Consider the following 21,899-nt stretch of genomic DNA (forward strand, 5'->3'; position numbering starts at 1 on the left):
GTACACAGACAGGGAAACTGGATTTGGACAAAAGACGGCGGACAGGAACAAGGAAACGGGATTAGGCCAAAAACGGCGGACGAGAACAGAAAACGAGACTAGGGTAAAAGACGGCGAACAGGGAAAACAAATTTGGGATAGGGTTTCTCTTGGGACTCTTGTTTCTATTTATTGACAAACTATAAGGGTATAAATTACACTTCAGTCCTTAAATAACTTTAAGAATTTAGAATTATATCAATTATTTGATATTTAGTTAAACTTAATCCCAAACTTATAATAAAACACATAATTCAAATACATAAATTTCAGTTTCAGTTCTTACATTCAGAACACATAAGTCCTTTTTTATATTAAAAAAATAATAATAAATTTGAACATTTCAACCTTTAGATCAAACTTTAAAAAAAAAAATGGAATTCATAATTAATTATAAATTATTATTTTGAACTTTATAATGATATAATACTTAGAGAAAAGGAACTTCTCTTGTGAATCAATATTATTTTTATCAAATAATACATATCATACAAAATTGATCCCTAAATTAAATAAAAAATTATAAAAAAAATATGTTTCTTAAAAATACTTTATTATTTATGTGGAAGTAAACAAATATCACAAACAATTTAATAAACAAAATTTAACCAAACCTTAAGTTAATAATACTAATTTAATTAGAATGTGATCATAAACTCACTAAAATAGTAAAATTAATTTAAGTGACAAGGTGGTTAAAAAGATATCGAAATCACGAATTTGTTTTTCACGCATTAAATTGAAGTACGTGTCAAAACAAATAATAATATTAATTAAATTATCATATAAGAAATGATTGGGAGAGGTTATTTGAGAGAGGAATGATGTGGCACAATTTCATTATCTAAAAAAATTATAAAATTTCTCTTTCTTCTCTCTACTCACCTTTCATCCTTTTTCCAACCAGTGATGTAGTGACACATCATTCCCTCCCATATTCCCTCTCTCTATCACTCCTCTTATGATATATATCAAAATCAATCCAAATTATTAAGTTAACGATCATAAACTCAATTTTTTTAAGTCATATTATAATTATAATTTTTATTTTGATATATTTTAAGAATATATGAATTCCCTAATAATTTATCATTAATTTCAATTTATTATATTTAGGTTATAAGATTATGTTAATTTTCTTTAAAAAAATAATTATTATTTTAAAACAAATTAAATTGTTTAATAACTAATTTTGCTTCAAATTTTATCATTATTTTTAACTTCTAATAATGTAATTTATAAAAATATCAAAAACAAATAGTTTATTATTATTTATATTATTTAAAATTTATTGATTTCAAAATTTACATTGTAATTATAAAAATTATATTTTTATATCTTTTTCTAATAAATAAAGAATATCAATAAATTACTCTACAATCTAATTATTTTTTTATCAAAAGTAATTATATCATTTGTAAATAAATAATTACACATAATATTAACCATTAACATAATCTAATTTGGATTATATGAATATATAAAAATAGAAAAAAAAAATAAGGATTATGTGAATATATAACCAAAAGAAAAGTAAGGACATTTATTGTGGTATTGTTTTAAATAAAATATAGAGAAATTATTGGAAAAGGAAATTTGAGGGAGGAAATGATGTGGCTTAATTTGATTAGTCAAAAATAACAAAATTTCTCTCTCTTCTCTTTCTCCTCACCTTTTATCTTTTTCCAACCAGTGATATCATTCCCTTTCTCAAATTCTCTCTCATATCACTCCTATAAAATATATATATATATATATATATATATATATATATATATATATATATATATATATATATATATATATATATATATATATATATATATATATATATATATATATATTGAGTAAGATTTTTACAATAATGGTGATTTTTTTAAAATTTTCAATTAATAGTTAATACCTTAATATATAATCTATAATTATATCATTGCTTTAGTTTTTTTTCAAAAATAAAATAATTGTTTTTCAAAATAAAATTTTAATAGTAATATATATAGAGAGAGTAATGATAAGGAACGAGAATCTGGAGGCCGCGAAATCCCGCGAAAATAGAATATTGTTATAATAACATTTAACTTCTCTTGATCTTGGATCTAGACCTGGATCTGAATGTGGATCTTCTTGTTCTGGATCTGGACCTGGATCGGAATGTCTGATGTGGGTGGGGTTTAAGTCTTCCAACCCTTTATCGATAGTCTTCTTAAGTGTTCTTGAGAGATGAACATAAACATTTTGTCTGATGAGAGAAACAAATAGGTAGGCTATCTATATGGGTTGGGGACCTAGCCCTAATATACCCATTTATTATTCGGCCCATCAACGAAATAATAATGATATTTCTGCTTCTACACAAATGTGTCTCCATATTTATTATAGATGTCTAAATAAGCCTATAATCTTTATACTTTAATAGATCACATTAATTAGGCTTTAATCTTTATATGATAACAACTGATACACAATTATTAAATAATATATGTACCCAAATGTTGGAAATAATTCCAACAAGATGAACCAACATTATCAATTCTACAATTCTGGTTTCTCTTAGACTAACTTAGAAGCCTCGGAAAAATAGATCTTCACTGTTATAAGAGACATTTTTACCACTCCAAACATGGTTCGGCACCTCAAAGTTCAAAGGAACGCATGGTGTGAGAGTTAACACATGTACTACGTACTTTACTCAATGATTCACCCCAAAAGTATTTTAGCAACTTTTCTTGTGAAAGCACATATCTCACTCTTTCACCAGTGTCCTATTCATTCTTTTAGCCAACCCCTTTAATTGTGGTGTTTTCGAAGACGATTTTTGGTGACAATTATCATGTTATCGACAATACTCATCAAAAGGCCCAATGTATTCTCCCCCATTATCCGTTCGAATACACTTCACATTTTTTCCAATTTCCCTCTCAACTAAAGCTTGAAGCACTTTGAAGGTGTATAACACTTGATCTTTCGTCTTCAATGTATAGGCCCAAATCTTTCGGGAATAGTCATCAATAAAGGTTACAAAGTAGTGTGCACCGCCAAATGATCTTGACTTTATTGGACCACATACATCAGAATGCCCCAAGTCTAGTAATTCTGAATTTCTTTTTAATTCAGATGATCTAAATGACACCCGTCTTTGTTTTCCAGCCAAACAAATCTCTTCAAGTGCACATTTGAAACTTCACACAACACATTCTTCTTGGCAACATAGTTAAGCCTTTATACGAACCAAATGTTTGTGCCACTCAAAAGAGAATCAGTTTCACAAGTGTTTATTTAACATTTAGATATTCCAAAACAAAGAATATATAAATTTGAAAGTCTCCTACCTTTATGAACAATCATTAATCCTTTTTAAGTTTTGATTTGATTATGCTCTTGGTTTATTATATTTTTAGTCAATGCTCTTGGTTTATATATTGATCTTTTGATTATGATGCAAATATATATGAATTGTTTGCAATACTTGTATCTTTGTGCAAATATGAAGCTCCTTGTTAACGTTGTGCGATCATTTTAATTTATTAGAGTGCAGTAACATTTCTATTATACTTTATTGTAAATTGAGTTTAAAAATCACACAAAAATATTTTATTTTTAGTTTTAACGCGTGATTCTGTGAAATAAATCTTACTGAATAAATCCTACCCAAAGCCATTTTGTTGTTGAATTTATTATTAAAACACAATTTACATTGTAAAACATGATATTATGTTTTGGGGGACTCGATTCATGTAATGAGCATTCCTATTTCCAAATATTCAATTTGAGAATACATCGATCGGATACGTATAAAGTATGGAAACAAATAGTAATTCTGAAATTTAGATCACATTCACATCAATGTAATATTTCTCTGTATGAATAGTAGTGGTCTAATCTTCTCTATTATGTAAATAAAGATTAAAATATAGGTTAGTATTAGTCATTTTGTCGAAAATTATAATAATGAACGATGAAAATCGAGTTTATGACATATAGAAGTTTGTTACAGTCCATTTGAAATAAAAATTTCACAATCCACCAAGAAAAAAGAAAATAGACCAACTCAATTATTATGTCAAAGGCCTAATGATTATGGACTCTATTGTCTTTCCCATGCAATTAGAATGTTCAATCAATTGCAGTGGAATAAAAAATAAAATGATCATTTACAAAATTAGATTTTAATATTAGAGCCACAATTTATATTCTATAAGGAAAGAGTTGCACTTTATGACATCTAATGGTGTTATAGGTTGAGTTGGCTAATGATATGAAGTAATTGGATGTAACGAATCTTTAAAATAAATAAAAACTTGCTAAGAAATATTAAGAGAACTGAGACAAAACTCGTCACCAAAAGTGTTCCTCAAATAGAGATATTTTCTCCCTTATGCAATAAATATTCTTTTTAAATAACTATATATAGAGTTTAAAATAAATATAGATGAGAAAACCACGTTATTGAGAGGGAGAGGTTTATCTGAAACAACCGTAAAGATTATCTTTTAATAAATGTGAGCATTTAGTTTGTAAACATAATAAAACAATTATAGGATAAAAATAGATTATAAAACTTGAAACAAACATCTAGCTAGTCTTATTTTTAATATAATGATATAATCACTTCTTTTGATTTTGGAAAAAATATCATTTATTAGTGCATATACCCCAAACTTAATTGAAGAATAGTTTAATTTCTAGTTATTGTTGTAAATGACTTATTACTAGGAACTAGTGATAAGAGTTTATAATTATATGATGTGAAATAATTGTTCTCAAGACTTCTTGTATATGAAAGATATTGGTGATGGGTCTTATGTCATTGACATTAAGATGCATGGAGAAAGATTTTGAGGTATTTTAATTTTATTTTAAAAGGCACCTATATATTATTTTAAATGAGAAATTTAGTGTATGGATTTATAGGTTTTGTGTTCAGTAAATTTCGGAGTTCAAAAGAAAAGTTGACAAGGTTGTAATTAATTTATTTTTTAACATATGTCATTATAAGTAAAATATTATAAACTTTTGTGAGTTTAATGTATACCAATACAAATTTTCAATTTTATAGGATGTGTAATCTAAATCAGTTTTTTTTTTTTAACAAATTAAGATTTACTTTAAAAGAAAATACTATATAATGACTCTAAATTAAAACAAGTTAAACCCAACAAATATCAACATACAATTCAAATATATATAGGAATAAAATAAAATGATTAATAAATTATTTGAATGTATAATTTCATGTGATTTTAAATTATTTAAATATTTAATCTTATATCAGAACATCATTTCATTAAACTAATCAATCATTTATTAATTTCGCGTCTAACAAATAATGTTTGCAATGTAACCATATGCTTTCATTGGAGTATAAGCCAAAATTATATATAATAAATGTGTTGAAAAATAGACAGCTCGCATTACAAAAAAACTTACAAAAATGAAGTCGACTAAAAAATTTAATTACGAGGAATTTCATTGTCACTTTAGTATTGATTCCAAAGACGCATTGAGAAGTATATGAAACAAATAGTAATTCTGAAATTTAGATCACATTCACATCAATGTAATATTTCTTGTATGAATAGTAGTGGTCTAATCTTCTCTATTATGTAAATAAAGATTAAAATATCGGTTAGTATTAGTCATTTTGTCAAAAATTATAATAATGAATGATGAAAATCGAGTTTATGACATATAGAAGTTTGTGACAGTCCATTTGAAATAAAAATTTCACAATCCACCAAGAAAAAAGAAAATAGACCAACTCAATTATTATGTCAAAAGGCATAATGATTATGGATTCTATTGTCTTTCCCATGCAATTAGAAAGTTAGAGAATGACGTGGCATTATCTAATTTGTTAGTAAAAGTAAAAAGTGTGAAAAAGAGAGAAGAAAGAAAAATTATTTTGTCACTTAATTAATTAAGTGTTTTTATACCCTCAGGTTTAAATGAATCTTGATCAAGTTTTTATATTTAAATTGTTTTAGAGAAACAATAAAAAAATATCAAACACCCTATGTGTAATAGATTATACAAAATGCTTCTCAAAATGGTGAGAAATATTGAAAATAATCTTTAAAAGAGAGAGAATCAGCTATTTAGTGATTATGTTGTGTATTTAAAAAATCAGCTATTTAGTCAAAATTTATATTCAAACGTTTTTACAAGTTATGAGTTTTACAAAATTAGATTTTAATATTAGAGCCACAATTTATATTCTATAAAGGAAGAGTTGCACTTTATGACATCTAATAGAGTTATAGCTTGAGTTGGCTAATGGTGTGAAATAATTGGATGTAACATCTTTAAAATAAATAAAAACTCGCTAAGAGATGTTAAGAGACATGAGACAAAACTCGTCACCAAAAGTGTTCCTCAAATAGAGATATTTTCACCCTTATACAATAAATATTCTTTTTAAATAACTATGATAGAGTTTAAAATTACTGAGAGGTAGAGATTTATCTGAAACAACCATTAGGATTATCTTTTAATAAATGTGAGCATTTAGTTTGTATGTAAACTTAATAAAACCCTATAAAACTTGAAACAAACATCTCGCTAGTCTTATTTTAAATATAATGATATATAACACTTTTTTTTGGGAAAAAAGATCACGAATTAATGCATATACCCGAAACTTAGTTGAAGAATAGTTTAATTTCAAGTTATTGTTGTAATTGTAAATGACATATTACTATGAACTAATGATATTACTATGAACTAATGATAAGATATTGATGTGAAAGATATTGGTGGTGGGTCTTGTATATGTCATGGACATCAAAATCCATAGAGAGATTTTGAGGTATTTTAATTTTTATTTTAAAAGGGGGCACATATACATTTTATATATATATATATATATATATATATATATATATATATATATATATATATATATATATATATATATATATATATATATATATATATATATATATATATATATATATATTCTTAGAGAGATTTTAAATGAGAAATTTAGTGCATGGATAGTTAGAATTAAACTAATTACATTAATGAATGGAAAATAAGATTGTGAATAAATAAAATCAAATAAAATTTATACAAATTCAAACGTGAATTAACTGTGAATTTAATCCAAATTATAATTAAATATTAATTATTTAATTAATATTTACTGTTTAATTAAAAAATTAAAGTATAATGATATGATAACATTTAACTTTAATTGTCTATCAATTGGCTAAAGTTTAGACTCTTCAATTTGCTAATATTGAATGTCTAACATTGTATTTTAATAAATTAACGTATAGGCAACGGTGTTAATTAGTTCCGGACTAATTGACAAGTTAATGAGCAATATTCATGGCTAATAAACGTTTTGGATGGTTTTATTTGAATGTTTAATTCTCAGCAATATATACCCATTCATTATTCATTTCACATCACTCAATCATCTTATATTTTCTCACTCTAGAATTTCAAAAACTCTCTTTTTGTTTTGTGATTGTTCTTCGAGTTCTTTGTTCGATATATCCGTTAAAACCCGGTGATAGTTCAGGTACGCTGATAAAGCTCGACGAGTAGTGATTTCAGTGTAAAATCACTACTGGATTTGTTGTACCCTGGGATACAGGCATCTACGATAAGCTCCAGCACAAACGGGAGACGATGAAACTGTTTTAAGGAAAATGTGTCTAACACATGCCTCGAATCAACATCGCAATCGGTGATTTCGTTCTTCGTATATTTATCTTTATTTAATTTATTTGTAATATTATATGTATATATATTTTATGTTATTCAAGACAAGATTTCTAATAATCTTAAAACAGTCTCATTGTGCTAAACTATTTAGTAGTTTACGCTATCGAAATTTGTTGTCTTTGATGTTTTAGAAATACGAGATGTGATGTTACAAAAGAAATGATGAACGTTGCTTGAAAGATGAAACCGAATCTAAATCCTTTAAAAGAGTTGACTGGTTATTGTTTAATAACGCTAAACTTAAAAAGGGCATTATCTTCTCTTTTATTATATATATATAATGTTAAGATAATTTTATATATTTTGAAAAAGAAAATAGAAAAAAAAAGTTTTAATTAATAAAATTAATTAATGGTGTTATTTAAAATTAATTATAATTGAAAAATATGGTTTCAGTTGTAAAATAATTAATTATAAATATATATATACATTCTTAAATTAATTAAACGTGATAATTAATAAGAATATGATAACTAAGAAGAGATAATATATTTATTTATATAAAGTATATATATTGTCTTATATATTACATTTTGATTATGATGTTAAGTTATCATTTTAAATGTGTATATATTCATTTGTTGACAGACCGGAAAAAAACAAAAGATTATAAAGGCGGTACAACGATGAAAGGTTACATTGGCGCATTGGTTCAAAATTCAGACGCAATGGTGCGTAGTGTAGTGGAAGGGATTATCAAATCTGAATAACAAATATTTAAATAATAAATTTAATGTAATAACTCATTTTAATAATGAATGAAGAACAAAAAAACATGAAACATAAAAAAACTTATATAACAGTAGTGTATATATGAATAAAAAAAAGAAAATGTTACTTTAAAACTAATAAAATCATTTATTATGGAGACAAAGTTAATGAACTGTTTTAACGTCCAAACTAGATAATGTTACTTAGGAAGAATGTAGATTACATAAACATATTTATAGTTTATTATTCCACAAAAGACTTATAAAATGTTCATATATACTATTAATTCTTTATGGGAGATATTGATCTACAAAATTTAGTCATGCAACTTGACTCCACATTCTCATTCATTTCATAGTCCTTTTAGTTAGAACCCTATAAAAAAAAGTCGAAGATAGTCACACACATAGATGGTCGAGAATTCAATTTACGCCGAAATTGCGAATGAGCAAGTGAATGAATGAGTCATGCTTTGGGAGAGGTGCCTTCGAAATTATTCAGATTTTGTCATTTCATTATAAAAAAAAAGTGTGAATTCTCTATGGTATCCAGTCAGCACTCTTTTTGGCTTCACCAATCAGTCTTACATATGTTCTCTGAGTCATTCACTGTTGGTAGGCATTATCTAGACATGTTCTCATAGATATCTATTAGTTCTCTCGGCATATGAAGTATTGTCGTTTGATCCAGACTATGAGACCGACCTCTAAAGGTTTATGAGAGCTCTGATTAATGTAACAACATTTTCAACCTTGAGTTTACAAATGTGAAGTAGCACATTTCTATAGGGTTAGTTAAACTCTACTCATAGCATCGCATATAAATGATCAACATTACACTTTATTTCCACAAGATTTAAGAGATGGCCATGTGCCATTTTATTTCTAAGATTAAGTCGGCTCTTCTATTATTTGTAAGGCCCGAACTCTGGTATCATTACCCGTAAATACAAATATTCACGATCAAATAATTGAGCTACTACAATCCAGTCAAAAAATATATAATGAATGTTCATATCTATAGTTTATAAAACTCCCCTTATAAGAATTATATACTTGGTCGTGTTTTTTTACTTGAGAAATCACAATTTATAAGAGTATGTCTAATAGATATAAATATATTTACGATTTAGTTTTGAGTTTAGGGTAACTAGCCCATGTGATTTATTTGAAGGTAGTTGTAATATATTCTTTTGATATTTTGTATTCAGATTAATGTGTTACAAATGTAAAACATTCAATGAAAATGACAAGCAATTATGATGGCATCCAAACAAAGTCACAATCAAGATTCGATGATCAAACCGTGAAAAAGCTTATTAGAAAAGTGAATAATTTTTTTAGAAAGAAACAAACTTCAATGAAATCTTTTTATTGAACTTGTTGAAATAAGAACACGATTACAACTTATATATAGTTAAATAAAACTTAGACCTTAAAATAAGAGACTTAAAGAGTCTCATTTATTAGAAATAATTCCAAAAGATTTGGACAATCCAAGAGACTATTGAATAATGAAAAGACACATTTATAATTATTATCATTTTAGTTTCTATCCGTGATAATACATTCTTTTGATATTTTGTATTCAGATTTAACGTGTTACAAATGAAAAACATTCAATAAAATGACAAGCAAAACATGATGGCATCCAAACATTGTCTATATCACATTGCTTGAGTTGAATGTGATAATCTTTTGAAAAATAATCAAATTTATTTGTCAAAAAAAGTGCTTAGTGAGTGTATTTATTTAACTCTAGGAATAAACATATCATACAAATATGATTGCTAATTAATAATTTAAGTATTTTAATTCTAATAATTAAAGGTCAAATGGTCAAATTTTGAAGTTTCTTATTGGGTTAATTGAGATTTCAGACCTCTTATTTTAAACATTACAATTTATTACTCTTTATTGTTAAAATTTTATACAAAATAATTTGAACGGTTTTAAATGTCCTTAACTTATTATCTATATGTCATTTATAAATAAATAAAAAATTATGTCAATAATTTAACTATTAAATTTTAGCGAATTGAGATTTTGACTATATGTATATGTAACCGTATAGGTTGGTGTGTGATGTGTAATCTGTGGGGCTCAATTTTTGTATCAAAATGATTAGTTTTGAATTCACCATTAGAAATTTTAACTTAATTTTTCTAAAATTTTAAAAGAGACATACACAAAATGATAATTTTAATAAGAGTAATGATAGGGAACGCGAATCTGGGGTCGCGTAAGTCCACGAAAATAGAATATTTCATTTAAACACTAAATATTTTCTCTTCTTTTCTCTTCTCTTATTAATTAATTTCTCTCTCTACTTCTACTAATTAATTTATTCTATTCGATTAAGTATTTTCTTCCTCCAATTGTTAACTAATTATTAATAAATGAATTTTTTTCACTTATTTCTTTGATATTTATTATCTCTTATTTAACAATTTATTGCTAAAATAACTTAACACTTTAAAATCATTTCTCATATTAAATATTTTAATAATATGTTTAAATAAAACATAATGTATTGTATTTATTAATTAATTAATTTCTTTTTTCCATCAACCCTAAATCCTAAATTATAAACCCTAATTAAGATCTCTCTTACCGTTAGTTTCGTTGAATTATGAATTTATCTCTTTTATTTTTTTTATTTTTTTTATGACTTTTCAATTACTTTGTTTATCAAATATTTTTTATTTATTCTTGAGGCCTCTTTTTTGTTTTCTTATTATTTTTTTAGTTTTTATTACTTATAAATATTTATCTAATATTTCTATTCTCTATTTCTCATCATATTCTAGTCCTTTAATAAACATAGATTATTATTAATATATTAGTAGCGTGTTATTTTTTTAATTGATGATGGTAGGTATGAACACTTGTTGGTAGTGAAATATTGTGAAATGATAAAATTCATCATAATTTTGTGTTCTATTCTTGTAATTTTATTATATTATATTATTTTTTATTCAAAAATATATTATTATGATATTTCAATAAAATATTATTTTTAATTTTTGATGTTTTTAATTTTTAAGTTGATTTTATTAGAAAGAAATATGAATAATAGCAAAGAAAAAAAATATAAAATATAATTTATTGAATAGAGAATAAATTAATTAATATTAAAGGAAAGAAAAAAATAATAATAGAGAAATTAATTAATAAAGGGAAATAAATTAATTAAATAGATATGAAGAATTAATTTTAGAGGGAAAAGAAAAAAAAAATAATTAATTCATAGATATAGAGAGAAAAATTAATTAATAAGAGAAAGAGAAAAATTAGTGTTTAAAAGAAATAATCTATTTTCGCGACCAATTTGCAAATAATATGACTTTGTGACCGATCACAACTAATTAATTAATGCACAATTATAAATAATATGATATAAATAATTGTGCATTAATTAATTAGTTGTAATCGGTCACACAATCATTATCTATGTATGTATAAGTTATTTATATTTAATATAGGAAAAAAGCTCATGTACTTGTACAACTAGTTCAATTATAAGTATGAACTAATAAAAGTTTATTTAGACGTATGTAATATTAAAAATTGGCTCATCTAGCCTTTGTTAGTAAACTCTCTTAATTTTTTTAAAATTTTTTAATATTTATTATTTAAATATTTATTTTTCTCTTTCTTTTTTATTAATTAATTAATCTATTTATCTCCTTTTACTATTTTTTTATTCTTTTTTATTAATTAATTAATTAATCCATTTATATCTTTTTACTATTTTTATTTTTTTGTTATTTGAGTATTTTATTTTTATTTTTTTCTATTATTTTGCTTTTTTTATATAACATAATATTATGTATAAAATAGTTTATTATTTACTATAATATTTAATTCTATAAAAAATTATAAATCATAAATCAAAGATTAAACATAAAAATTATTAATTTCATTTTTGTTTATAATAAGAAAAAAAATCACAAACAAATTGTTAAATTTTTTTCACAAAATTAGAAGACATGTTACAATTAAACAAACCCTTCTCAAAACATTATAGTAGAACCAAATTAAAAAAAAAAATTGTTAAATCTTTTTCACAAAAGTAGAAGGCCTATTACAATAGAACAAACACTTCACAAAACCTCCAAAAATAATTTTTCAAATACATCTAAAAGATCTCAAATACAAACAAGTTGTCAAATCTAAATTCTTGTACATTATAAAATAAAGTGCTTCCAAATCTCAATTATCTCACAATATCAACTAACACTCTTGTGTTGATAAAGATTGTGATGTTTGACCGTCAACTATAGCAATCATTCGTAATTCTTCGTCTTCCAGGCTATAAAATAGAGTACACATTTGTAAATTACAAAAAAAAATTAATTAAAACTGAACTTGCATTTTCAACTGTGATCTCATCATTAGTTTGGTAAAGTTTGAACATAAACACTAAAGTGGGAGAATGATAACTAACCTTTGAAGTCGCAAATAGAGGATTGAACGAGCTTCTTTGGTTGAACGAGCTTCTTTGGCTGAGTAAAACTTCTTTGAATAGAAAGAAAACTAATTAAGAAAGAAGATGAAGAGAGGGATAAGAAAGAAGATGGAGAAAAGGAAGATGAAAAGGGGGAAAATAAAGAAAACAAAAAGAAAAATATAATTAATAAAAAAGAAAGAGAGAGAAAAATGAATATTTAAATAATAAATATTAAAAATTAAAAAAAAAATAACAGAGTTTACTACTAACAGAGCCAATTTTTAAAAGTACATATGCCTAAATGAACTTTTATTAGTTCATACGTCTAAAGCTAGTTGTACAAGTATATATAGTTAGACACGAGCTTTTTTTCTTTAATATAAACTGATATTTTCATTATCCAAATCAAGTTACTCTTCCATTGTTAATGTTATCTTTCAAACCAGCTTTCCACCATTATTGTTATATTCTAACTAATAAATGTTTTCTTCTTCATATCCTTTTTTCGCCCCTCACCATCACCTCCACCACCAAACATCCCTCAACCATATTATAAACAATATGAAGATGAACCACAGAATGAAGATTAACCGCATAATGAAGATTCGTTGGCCAATGATGAAAAGGAGGTATACAAATTTGTTAAAAAAATACCTCTGTTTTTTGAAAAACTTTTATAGCTTGCATTATCATTAGTTGGAAGTTAACATTAATGGATAACCTATAAATACATAGGTAATGATGGCTATGCATGTCACAGATAATTAATTTGCACAGTTATATATATATCCCACACCCTCTCATATTCTCACTCTCACTCTTCAATTAATTCTAAAATTACTTATTTATCCCTATCATTTTTATATATTTACCTTTCTTATTTTATTTATTTTACTTATTTTATTTTATTTTATTAATAAGTTATTTTTATTAAATATAATTAATTAACTCATTTTTAATATGTTTTTTTTAACTTTATTTATTTAATTAAAAATACAAAATATTATTATTTTTATATTATAATTATTTAAAATATATTTAATATTGAAAAATGTGTAGTAATTTAATAAAATATAATATTATTAATTAAAAAAAATAATGATTAGACTAACTATTAATTATTATTTAATAGATAATTTTATTTATAAAAAAAAATGAATCATTCAATTATTATTTTTATAAGTATTTTAATATATATATATATATATATAATTAATTAATATAATAAAATATTAAATATTTATATTTTATTAAATCAATACACCTAATATTTTATATATTTTAAACAATTATAATAGAAAAATAAAATAGAAAAAAATATTAAAAATTAATTAATTAATTATATTTAATGATATAAAACTTAATAATTAAATAAAATAAAATAAGTAAAATAAATAAGATAAGAAATGTAAATATATAAAAATGAAAGAAATAAATAAGTAATTTTGGAGTTAATTAAAGAGTAGGGAAAGGATGAGAATATGGAAGAGGTGGGAAAAGCAATTTATATATATATATATATATAATATAAAAAGAACCTAATGCAAAAATAATTCCTTTTAGTTTTAGTGTTCTATTTATAAGCTATCCATATTCATTCAACGAATTAGACAAAAAGTAAAGAGACACGAGTTTTAGCCTGGAAAACCCTTCAACAAGAGTAAAAAAACTCATTGAACCTTTAGACCGCTTAAACTATCCACTATATTATCGTTTATAATAGATAATACATATTTCTTACAAAATAAGGTTATAATCTGAAAAATTACTTAAACCTTTAAACTATCTAGAAAGAGAATTGAAAGTAGTCGAAGAAAAATGAGTTTGTCTTCTTAACGTTCGCCTTTGTCTTGCTCTCTCTGTGTCTTGTTTCCTTCAAACTTGTGTGTTGTGACTAAAAACCTTTGATGTCTATTATATAGTATAAAATACTTTATAATAATATAAAATATAATAATATAGAATATATCATTAGAATATAATATATTAGTCCAAGTCCAATGAGTCGGACGTACACCCAACCCAAAGCTTTCATGATTTTATGAGATCAGTAGCCAATTGGATGTTTCTTAAATTTGATAAGTACGGAAAGATTTTAACATTTTGTTTGTCATTGCTGTGAGCCTGTGATAGTTGATCCAAGGTTCAAGAGGCAATTTGTTGAGTTTTGTTATATCGAGTTATATGGAAATGATAGTAATGAATTAAGTCTTATAAGGTCTAAATTAGATTCTTTGTTTGAGAAATATATGGATATTGTTTCCAAGTTAAGTACTAACAATGCATCTTCAAGTTCTCATAGTGGCATTGATGAACATGTTTCTTTTACTCTAAATTTAGGTAGTGAATGCATGAATGTTTTTAAGGTATTAATGAAAATGCTTTTTTTCTCATTATTTTTTACTTTTTCATTAACAATAAATTTCATTCATGATATAGGAATATGATACCTTTCAAAGTTTGAAATTGAATGGCAAAGCTCAAAAGAGTTATTTAGAAGAACCGAAAATTGATAGAGTTACAAAATTTGATGTTCTCACATTTTGGGAAGCAGCAATTTAGGTATCCTGAACTTGTACAGATGGATAGAAATATCTTAAAGTGTTCCAATTTCTACCATTGCTTGAGAATCGGCTTTTAGCATTGGTGGTAGGATACTTGACCAATATTGCATATTACAGTGCAATGAAGCATGATGTTGTTGAGGCATTGTTTGTTGTAGAGATTGGTTAGTTGGACAAAAGGGCTAGTGGTTTGTCTTTTTATTTTTTATTTTAAAGTTATTTGTTTGACACTTTGACTAAAATTTTCCTTTTATAGAAAATATTGAGGTGAGTTGGTCCGGTTAGATGATTTGACTGAAAATATTATGAGTTTATTCATAAACGGGGATGATAGAGATGGATCAAATGATTTAACGACTTAAACTACTAGAAAGTGTACAACGACGATTGAGAAGTGGAGTTTGAAACTTGAAAAGTATTTTTGTGATTCTTGTAGACTTTTATTTTATCGTGTATTGATATCACAATTTTCGTTATGTAATATTTATTTTGTTAAATTTTTAAATTTTCTAAGCAATTATTTGTTTTGTGGAGGGATGAGTACTTAAGAAAATTAGACTATAAATTTAAATAGTTAAACTTATAAACATAATTATCATATTTAGGCATTTTTTTATTTTATTTTTAAATTAAAATATTATTATTATTACGTATTTTTATTTTTTATTTAATTATTTTGTTAAATAATAAATAAATAATTTTAATAGTAAAAAAAATCATTTAGTTAGTCAGGTGGGGTTGGTTGTTTTCGGGTCGGATTGGGGTTGAGATATTTTTTTTTTAATTCACCTATTTCATCCCATTTCAATTCAATCCAATCCAACCCACCCGAATTCACATCCGAATTCAAAATGATAAAGCTGAAGACCCTTCACTCCCACTATTCTCATTATTGTGGTCCTTAGTCCAAATTTATGTAGACAAAAATAAATTGAAGTGTTAACTTTATATTTATATTTCAATTTGTATATTTTATCTCATTACAGATTAATCCTAGTTGAAATGATGAACAATGTCAATAGTTTCATTTGTCAATGACCCGTCTAATACTTTTTCACCACAGTGACCAACAACATATTGTTAACCTGTCCAACTATCAATGTCATTAATGATAACCTGGTGAGAAATGAAAAATAAAACATTTATCAATCATTTAGATGGTAAAATAGTGTAAAGGAAATCGATCTAAATAAAAATTAGGACTTACATTGTTACCAATACATATTGTTTATATAAGCAATCATAGACATCAATGTAACACTCATGGTTACATTGATTTTGATTTCTCCTAGGACTCCTAGGATTTTCTTTTTGTATTGAAACAATATTTGAATGTTTTGAATCTCGGCTATCATCTTCTATCAACTTTATTTGAAGCGGTTGTCTTACATATTGATCGAAGAATGGTTCTGGGTAGATTTTGAGAGATGGGATTAGGGCAAAAGACGACAGACAGGGAACGGAGTTATGGGGAAAAAAAGAGTGATAGGGAATCGAGATTAGGGCAAAAGACTGTTGATAGGGAAAGGGTAAACGGCGGACAGGAAACAAGACTAGACGGCGGACAGGGTAACAAGATTAGGGGAAAACGTCTAATAGGAAAACAAGATTAGGGCAGAAGACGGCCGACAAAGAAACGAGATTAGGGGAAAACAAGATTAGGGCAAAAGACAGCGGACAAGGAAACGGGATTGGGAAAAACAGGATTAGGGCAAAAACGGCGGAGAAGGAAACGGGATTAGGGCAAAAGACGACTGATAGGGAAAAGGGATTAGGAGAAAATGACAGCGAACAGAGAAAAAAAATTGAGATGGGTTTCTCCTAGGACTCTTGTCTCAATTTATGGAAAATTTGACGAAATGACCTTGAAGATTGGGTTATTTGATCTGTTGGTAAATTATAATTTTTATTGCGTTCGTGGTCTTTTTATTTTTTTTTTACGAAATTGCCCTTGTAGCGAAACGCTAAGGGACTTAGCGTTTCGCTAAGTGGTAATGTGTGAAATGTCCAGATTACCCTTACTATTTAATATATTCCAGCCTATTTTTTTCATTTCTTTTTTTCTCCTTCTCTCTCTTCCCGCTCTTCTCCTCCTTCTCTCTAAACTGGGCGGCGGCAATCGGCGGCGACGGCGAAATCCACGACGATGAGCTCCACGACGAGCACAAGCACGGTTCCACTTGGTACGTTTATCCTATGATACTTTAAGTTTATTATTGATGTTTGATTTATGCATCTTCGAATCTGTTGTTTAGGGTTTACTTTCTGTTTCGCTAAGTGCATAGCGTTTCGCTAAGTGCATAGCGTTTCGCTAAGTGCATAGCGTTTCGCTAAGTGCTTAGCGTTTCGCTAAGTGCTTAGCGTTTCGCTAAGTGCTTAGCGTTTCGCTAAGTGCTTAGCGTTTCGCTAAGTGCTTAACGTTTCTTTGTTTCTCTTGTTTGGTGTATTGAAGAAGATTAGCTTAGTTAAATTTGTCATGAGGAAGAAGATAGAGATGGATTAGTGTCGTAATGCAGGGATTAGTTGCAGAAGAAGAAGAAGTAGGAACAATTATTGTTTCTCTTGGTCTTTAGAATCAAAGGTAGTATCTTTTTCTAGCTAGGCCAATGTTTGTTTTTTATTCCATGATTGGATGAATCATTCATGAATATATACCAAGCTCCTTCTACGGGCAAGTTACCGTTGCAAAAAGCATCATTTCTCCTGCAATTTTACAACTTTTTGTGGCTATTATTCATGGACATTGTTTATGTTATTGAGTTTGATTCTTAACTTTTGATGAGAAAAAAGGGTTAAAATATGTTCTGTTTTTGACAGGCAGGCCGAATAACCTCATTTTGTGAAGGAATTAGGGACTGATTGCTCTTTTGTCCTGAGGATTGGAGTTTTCAGTCCGTATCATATCAATGGCAACCAAAATCAAAGGGATCCGTAAAGGATTTAAATATATATCACAAATCTTTGGTAATTCCTGCATGCAAATTGCAAACCCTCTTTTCTTTTTCTTTTCTCCCTTTTATCATAAGTCACAATAATGATCAAGAATTCTTCTTGAAGTTGTGAAGGATCGTGAGTTAGATATTGGGTATCCAACAGACGTGAAACATGTGTCACATATTGGCTGGGATGGATCCACTGGTAATGCTCCCGGTTGGGTATGTTCTAATTCTTTCTCAATTTGTGTAAATTCAACTTCAATTATTGTCCTTTAATTTGATGATGATGATATAGATGAACGAATTCAAGACATCGTCTGATTTCTCGACAACCTCCATAGGCAACATTCATGAGCTAAGAGGCGGTTCTAGTTCCATAATCTCGTCAACATGGGCGTCTCAAGGTTTGAAAAAACAAATAATTCTAGTCTGATTGATGACTTGATTTAAGGAACATATTTGATTTTGAATCCATATTTATTTTCTTTCTCTTTTCTGGTGGGATATATAGATTTTGAATCCATGGACAGCCAACCATTAGCTGATATATTCAAAGACACGCCACCAATGGATATGCCAAATATTCCTAAGAAGCAAAAACGGAAGAAATCGAAGTCAAGTTCCTCATCGTCGACGTCTACATCCGCATCTTCGTCAAGATCGTCTCGAGCAACTGCAAAATTGAAGGCTAAATTCGTCGATGAAACTGGCAGACAAGAAAACAGAGATGTTGTGTTATAAAAGAAGATACCATGCATCCCTTTTAACTAAACCTTAATATTTTGACCAACATATGAAGTGTTTGCAAGAACAAGGATTGAGGAAAATTGTCAATGTTTTATATATTGTTGTAAATGCTCTAATGTTTTCGGTTGCACAGAGAGCCAGAGCTTTGATCATCATTTGTCTCCACTAAAATTGAAAATAAACATTTAAGCCTTCCTCCATCAAAATTTCAGCAGGCGTTTCGCTAAGTGCTTAGCGTTTCGCTAAGTGCTTAGCATTTCAAAATGGATATATTGAACCCTATTTATTATTATTATTATTATTATTATTATTATTATTATTATGCATTGTTAAGTTATCTAGAGATTTTCTCATCTCTTTTGAAGATTATACATAATACAAAGGATATGTTAAGCATTTTCAACTAATAAGTACTTCACTAATAAACTAATAAAGATTATTTGTTTATTTGTATCAATTACTGTAAATAAGTACTTCACTAATAAAGATTATTTGTTTATTTGTATCAATTACTGTAAATAAGTACTTCACTAATAAACTATAAATACCTTTATAGGGTACCTCTTGAGCTTGATTATACTAGTCTCGAGGTACTTTTAGTATATTTCTTCACGGGTAATGATACTTGTATCAAAACCGACCCGATAGTAGGAATAAGGTGTCACGAAGAGTACCTCTTGAATCTTAAAGAGATCGCGACGACTAAATCCCCATCATAAAATCACAGTTAATATAGTGATATATTTGTGGTTTGTTTTGGATATTTATAGTCTAGTTTCTCACGTCTTACAATAACTAATATACTTTTTAAGAGTAAACTCTAGAATTTGTTTTTAATCATATATAAAAACAATCAAAATAAAAAGATGATGAATGTCAAAAGTACTGAAAAAAGGAACATTATATATTAATGCCACAAGAAGCACACAAGTTAAAACAATTATATCTACATAGTCAAGTTTAGTTTAGTTGTCTCTAGCAACCTTATAAAAAGAAATAACATTAACTGTATTTGCTGCAACAAACAGCAAAACATCGTCATCATCTTAATCTTAAGTAGCATTCACACACACATAACTAATAATAATACATCATTTCATCCATCCCGATCTAAACAAAGAGTCTTCATCATAAAGGTAACAATAAGTCGCAAAGCTTAGTATCTGTACTCATGGGAGTGATGATCTTCAAAAAATGAATTATAATTATCGCTCATCATCTTTGACTCCTTATCAGTCTGCATCATATGCAAGAGATTTCAGTGAAATTTTCAATTAGTTGCATAAAACATTTTTTTCATACCCTTATCCGAACAAGGTCTAAAAAAGAAACGCCGTTGCGGGGATAACATATAATAACAAAAACAATTCTTTACAACTAAAGAAACAAAAAGGTAAGCACTTAGCGAAACGATAAGCACTTAGCGAAACGATAAGCACTTAGCGAAACGATAAGCACTTAGCGAAACGATAAGCACTTAGCGAAACGATAAGCACTTAGCGAAACGATAAGCACTTAGCGAAACGATAAGTACTTAACGAATCTTCCCTGAAACGGAACCAATATGAACCAAATAAGAACATGTTAAATCGAAGGGTTTGAAATAAGATAAGATAATGGAAACATTAACATAAATCGAATTAGGTTAAGGTTTGAAATAAAGATCTTCTTCTCCTTTTTTCTTCGACCTTCAAATCCTTAGAATCCTTCACCTGCATGCAAAATAAGTTTAGGGTTAGAGTTTGAAATGAAGATAGTGTAAATTAAAACATAAATCGATTTAGGTTAGAGTTTGAAATCAAGATCATGTAAACCCCGCCGCCTCCGTCGCCGTAGCCGCCGCCTCCGTCGCCGCCGTCAAAGAAAGAACAAGAGAAGAGAGGGAAGAGAGAGAAAGAAAATGAAGGAAATGGAAAAATTAGAGTATTTATACTAAACCTAATCCACTTAGCGAAACGCTAAGTCTCTTAGCGTTTCGCTACAAGGGCAATTTCGTCAAAAAAAAAAATAGTCCACGAATGCAATTAAATTTATAATTTACCACCAACTCAAATAACCCAATCTTTAAGGTTATTTCATCAAATTTCCCCAATTTATTGAGAAACTGTAAGGCATAAAATACACTACAGTCCCTAATTAACTTTTAAAATTTAAAATTATACCAATTATATTTTATTTAGTTAAATTTAGTCTCAGACTTTTAATAAAGGAATTGTGTGTTTTGAATGTAAAAGTTAAATAAATTTATCATTTCTATCATCAAACAATATATTTTTTTTAAGTTTAAGCCCACATCTATTTTTATAGTCAAAGTTATCATTCAAGTGACATTCCCCCCAATCCCCCCACCCCCCAGTTAAGAATCAACAGAAAAATTGGAATTTATAATGAATTATAAATTATTAAAAACGAAAGTAACATCACTTGTGAATCAATTTTTTTTATCAAATACATCTCATACAAAATTGAACCTAAATTAAATGAAAATAAAAAATTAATAAAAACAATGTTGCAGGATATATTATGCATGTCAAACAAGTTATTACATTTGAATGTAGACTTGTTAGGAGTAAAAAACCTTAAAAATACTTTATTATTATTCATGTGAAAATAAAAAATATCTTATTAAAAAAAAAACTTAAAATTGATAAACACAACCAATGTTACAAATTCGATTTATCAATTAAAAGATCTTAAATTAAGTTAAATAGGATGTCAT

At 26.8% G+C, this 21,899-nt stretch overlaps 1 protein-coding gene across 1 annotated transcript; it reads left to right on the plus strand.

Moving 5' to 3' along the window:
• The first annotated feature begins 18,394 nt into the window (after window positions 1-18,394).
• LOC124911130 (CRIB domain-containing protein RIC10-like) lies at window positions 18,395-19,180 on the plus strand. Its single transcript, XM_047451571.1, has 4 exons — window positions 18,395-18,461; window positions 18,555-18,652; window positions 18,729-18,837; window positions 18,945-19,180. The coding sequence occupies exons 1-4, from the start codon at window positions 18,404-18,406 to the stop codon at window positions 19,172-19,174; spliced, it is 495 nt and encodes a 164-aa protein (XP_047307527.1). The 5' UTR covers window positions 18,395-18,403; the 3' UTR covers window positions 19,175-19,180.
• Window positions 19,181-21,899: the final 2,719 nt, after the last annotated feature.

This window comes from Impatiens glandulifera, chromosome 8 (assembly GCF_907164915.1).
Source record: "Impatiens glandulifera chromosome 8, dImpGla2.1, whole genome shotgun sequence".
In the NCBI taxonomy this organism is placed as follows: Eukaryota; Viridiplantae; Streptophyta; class Magnoliopsida; order Ericales; family Balsaminaceae; genus Impatiens; species Impatiens glandulifera.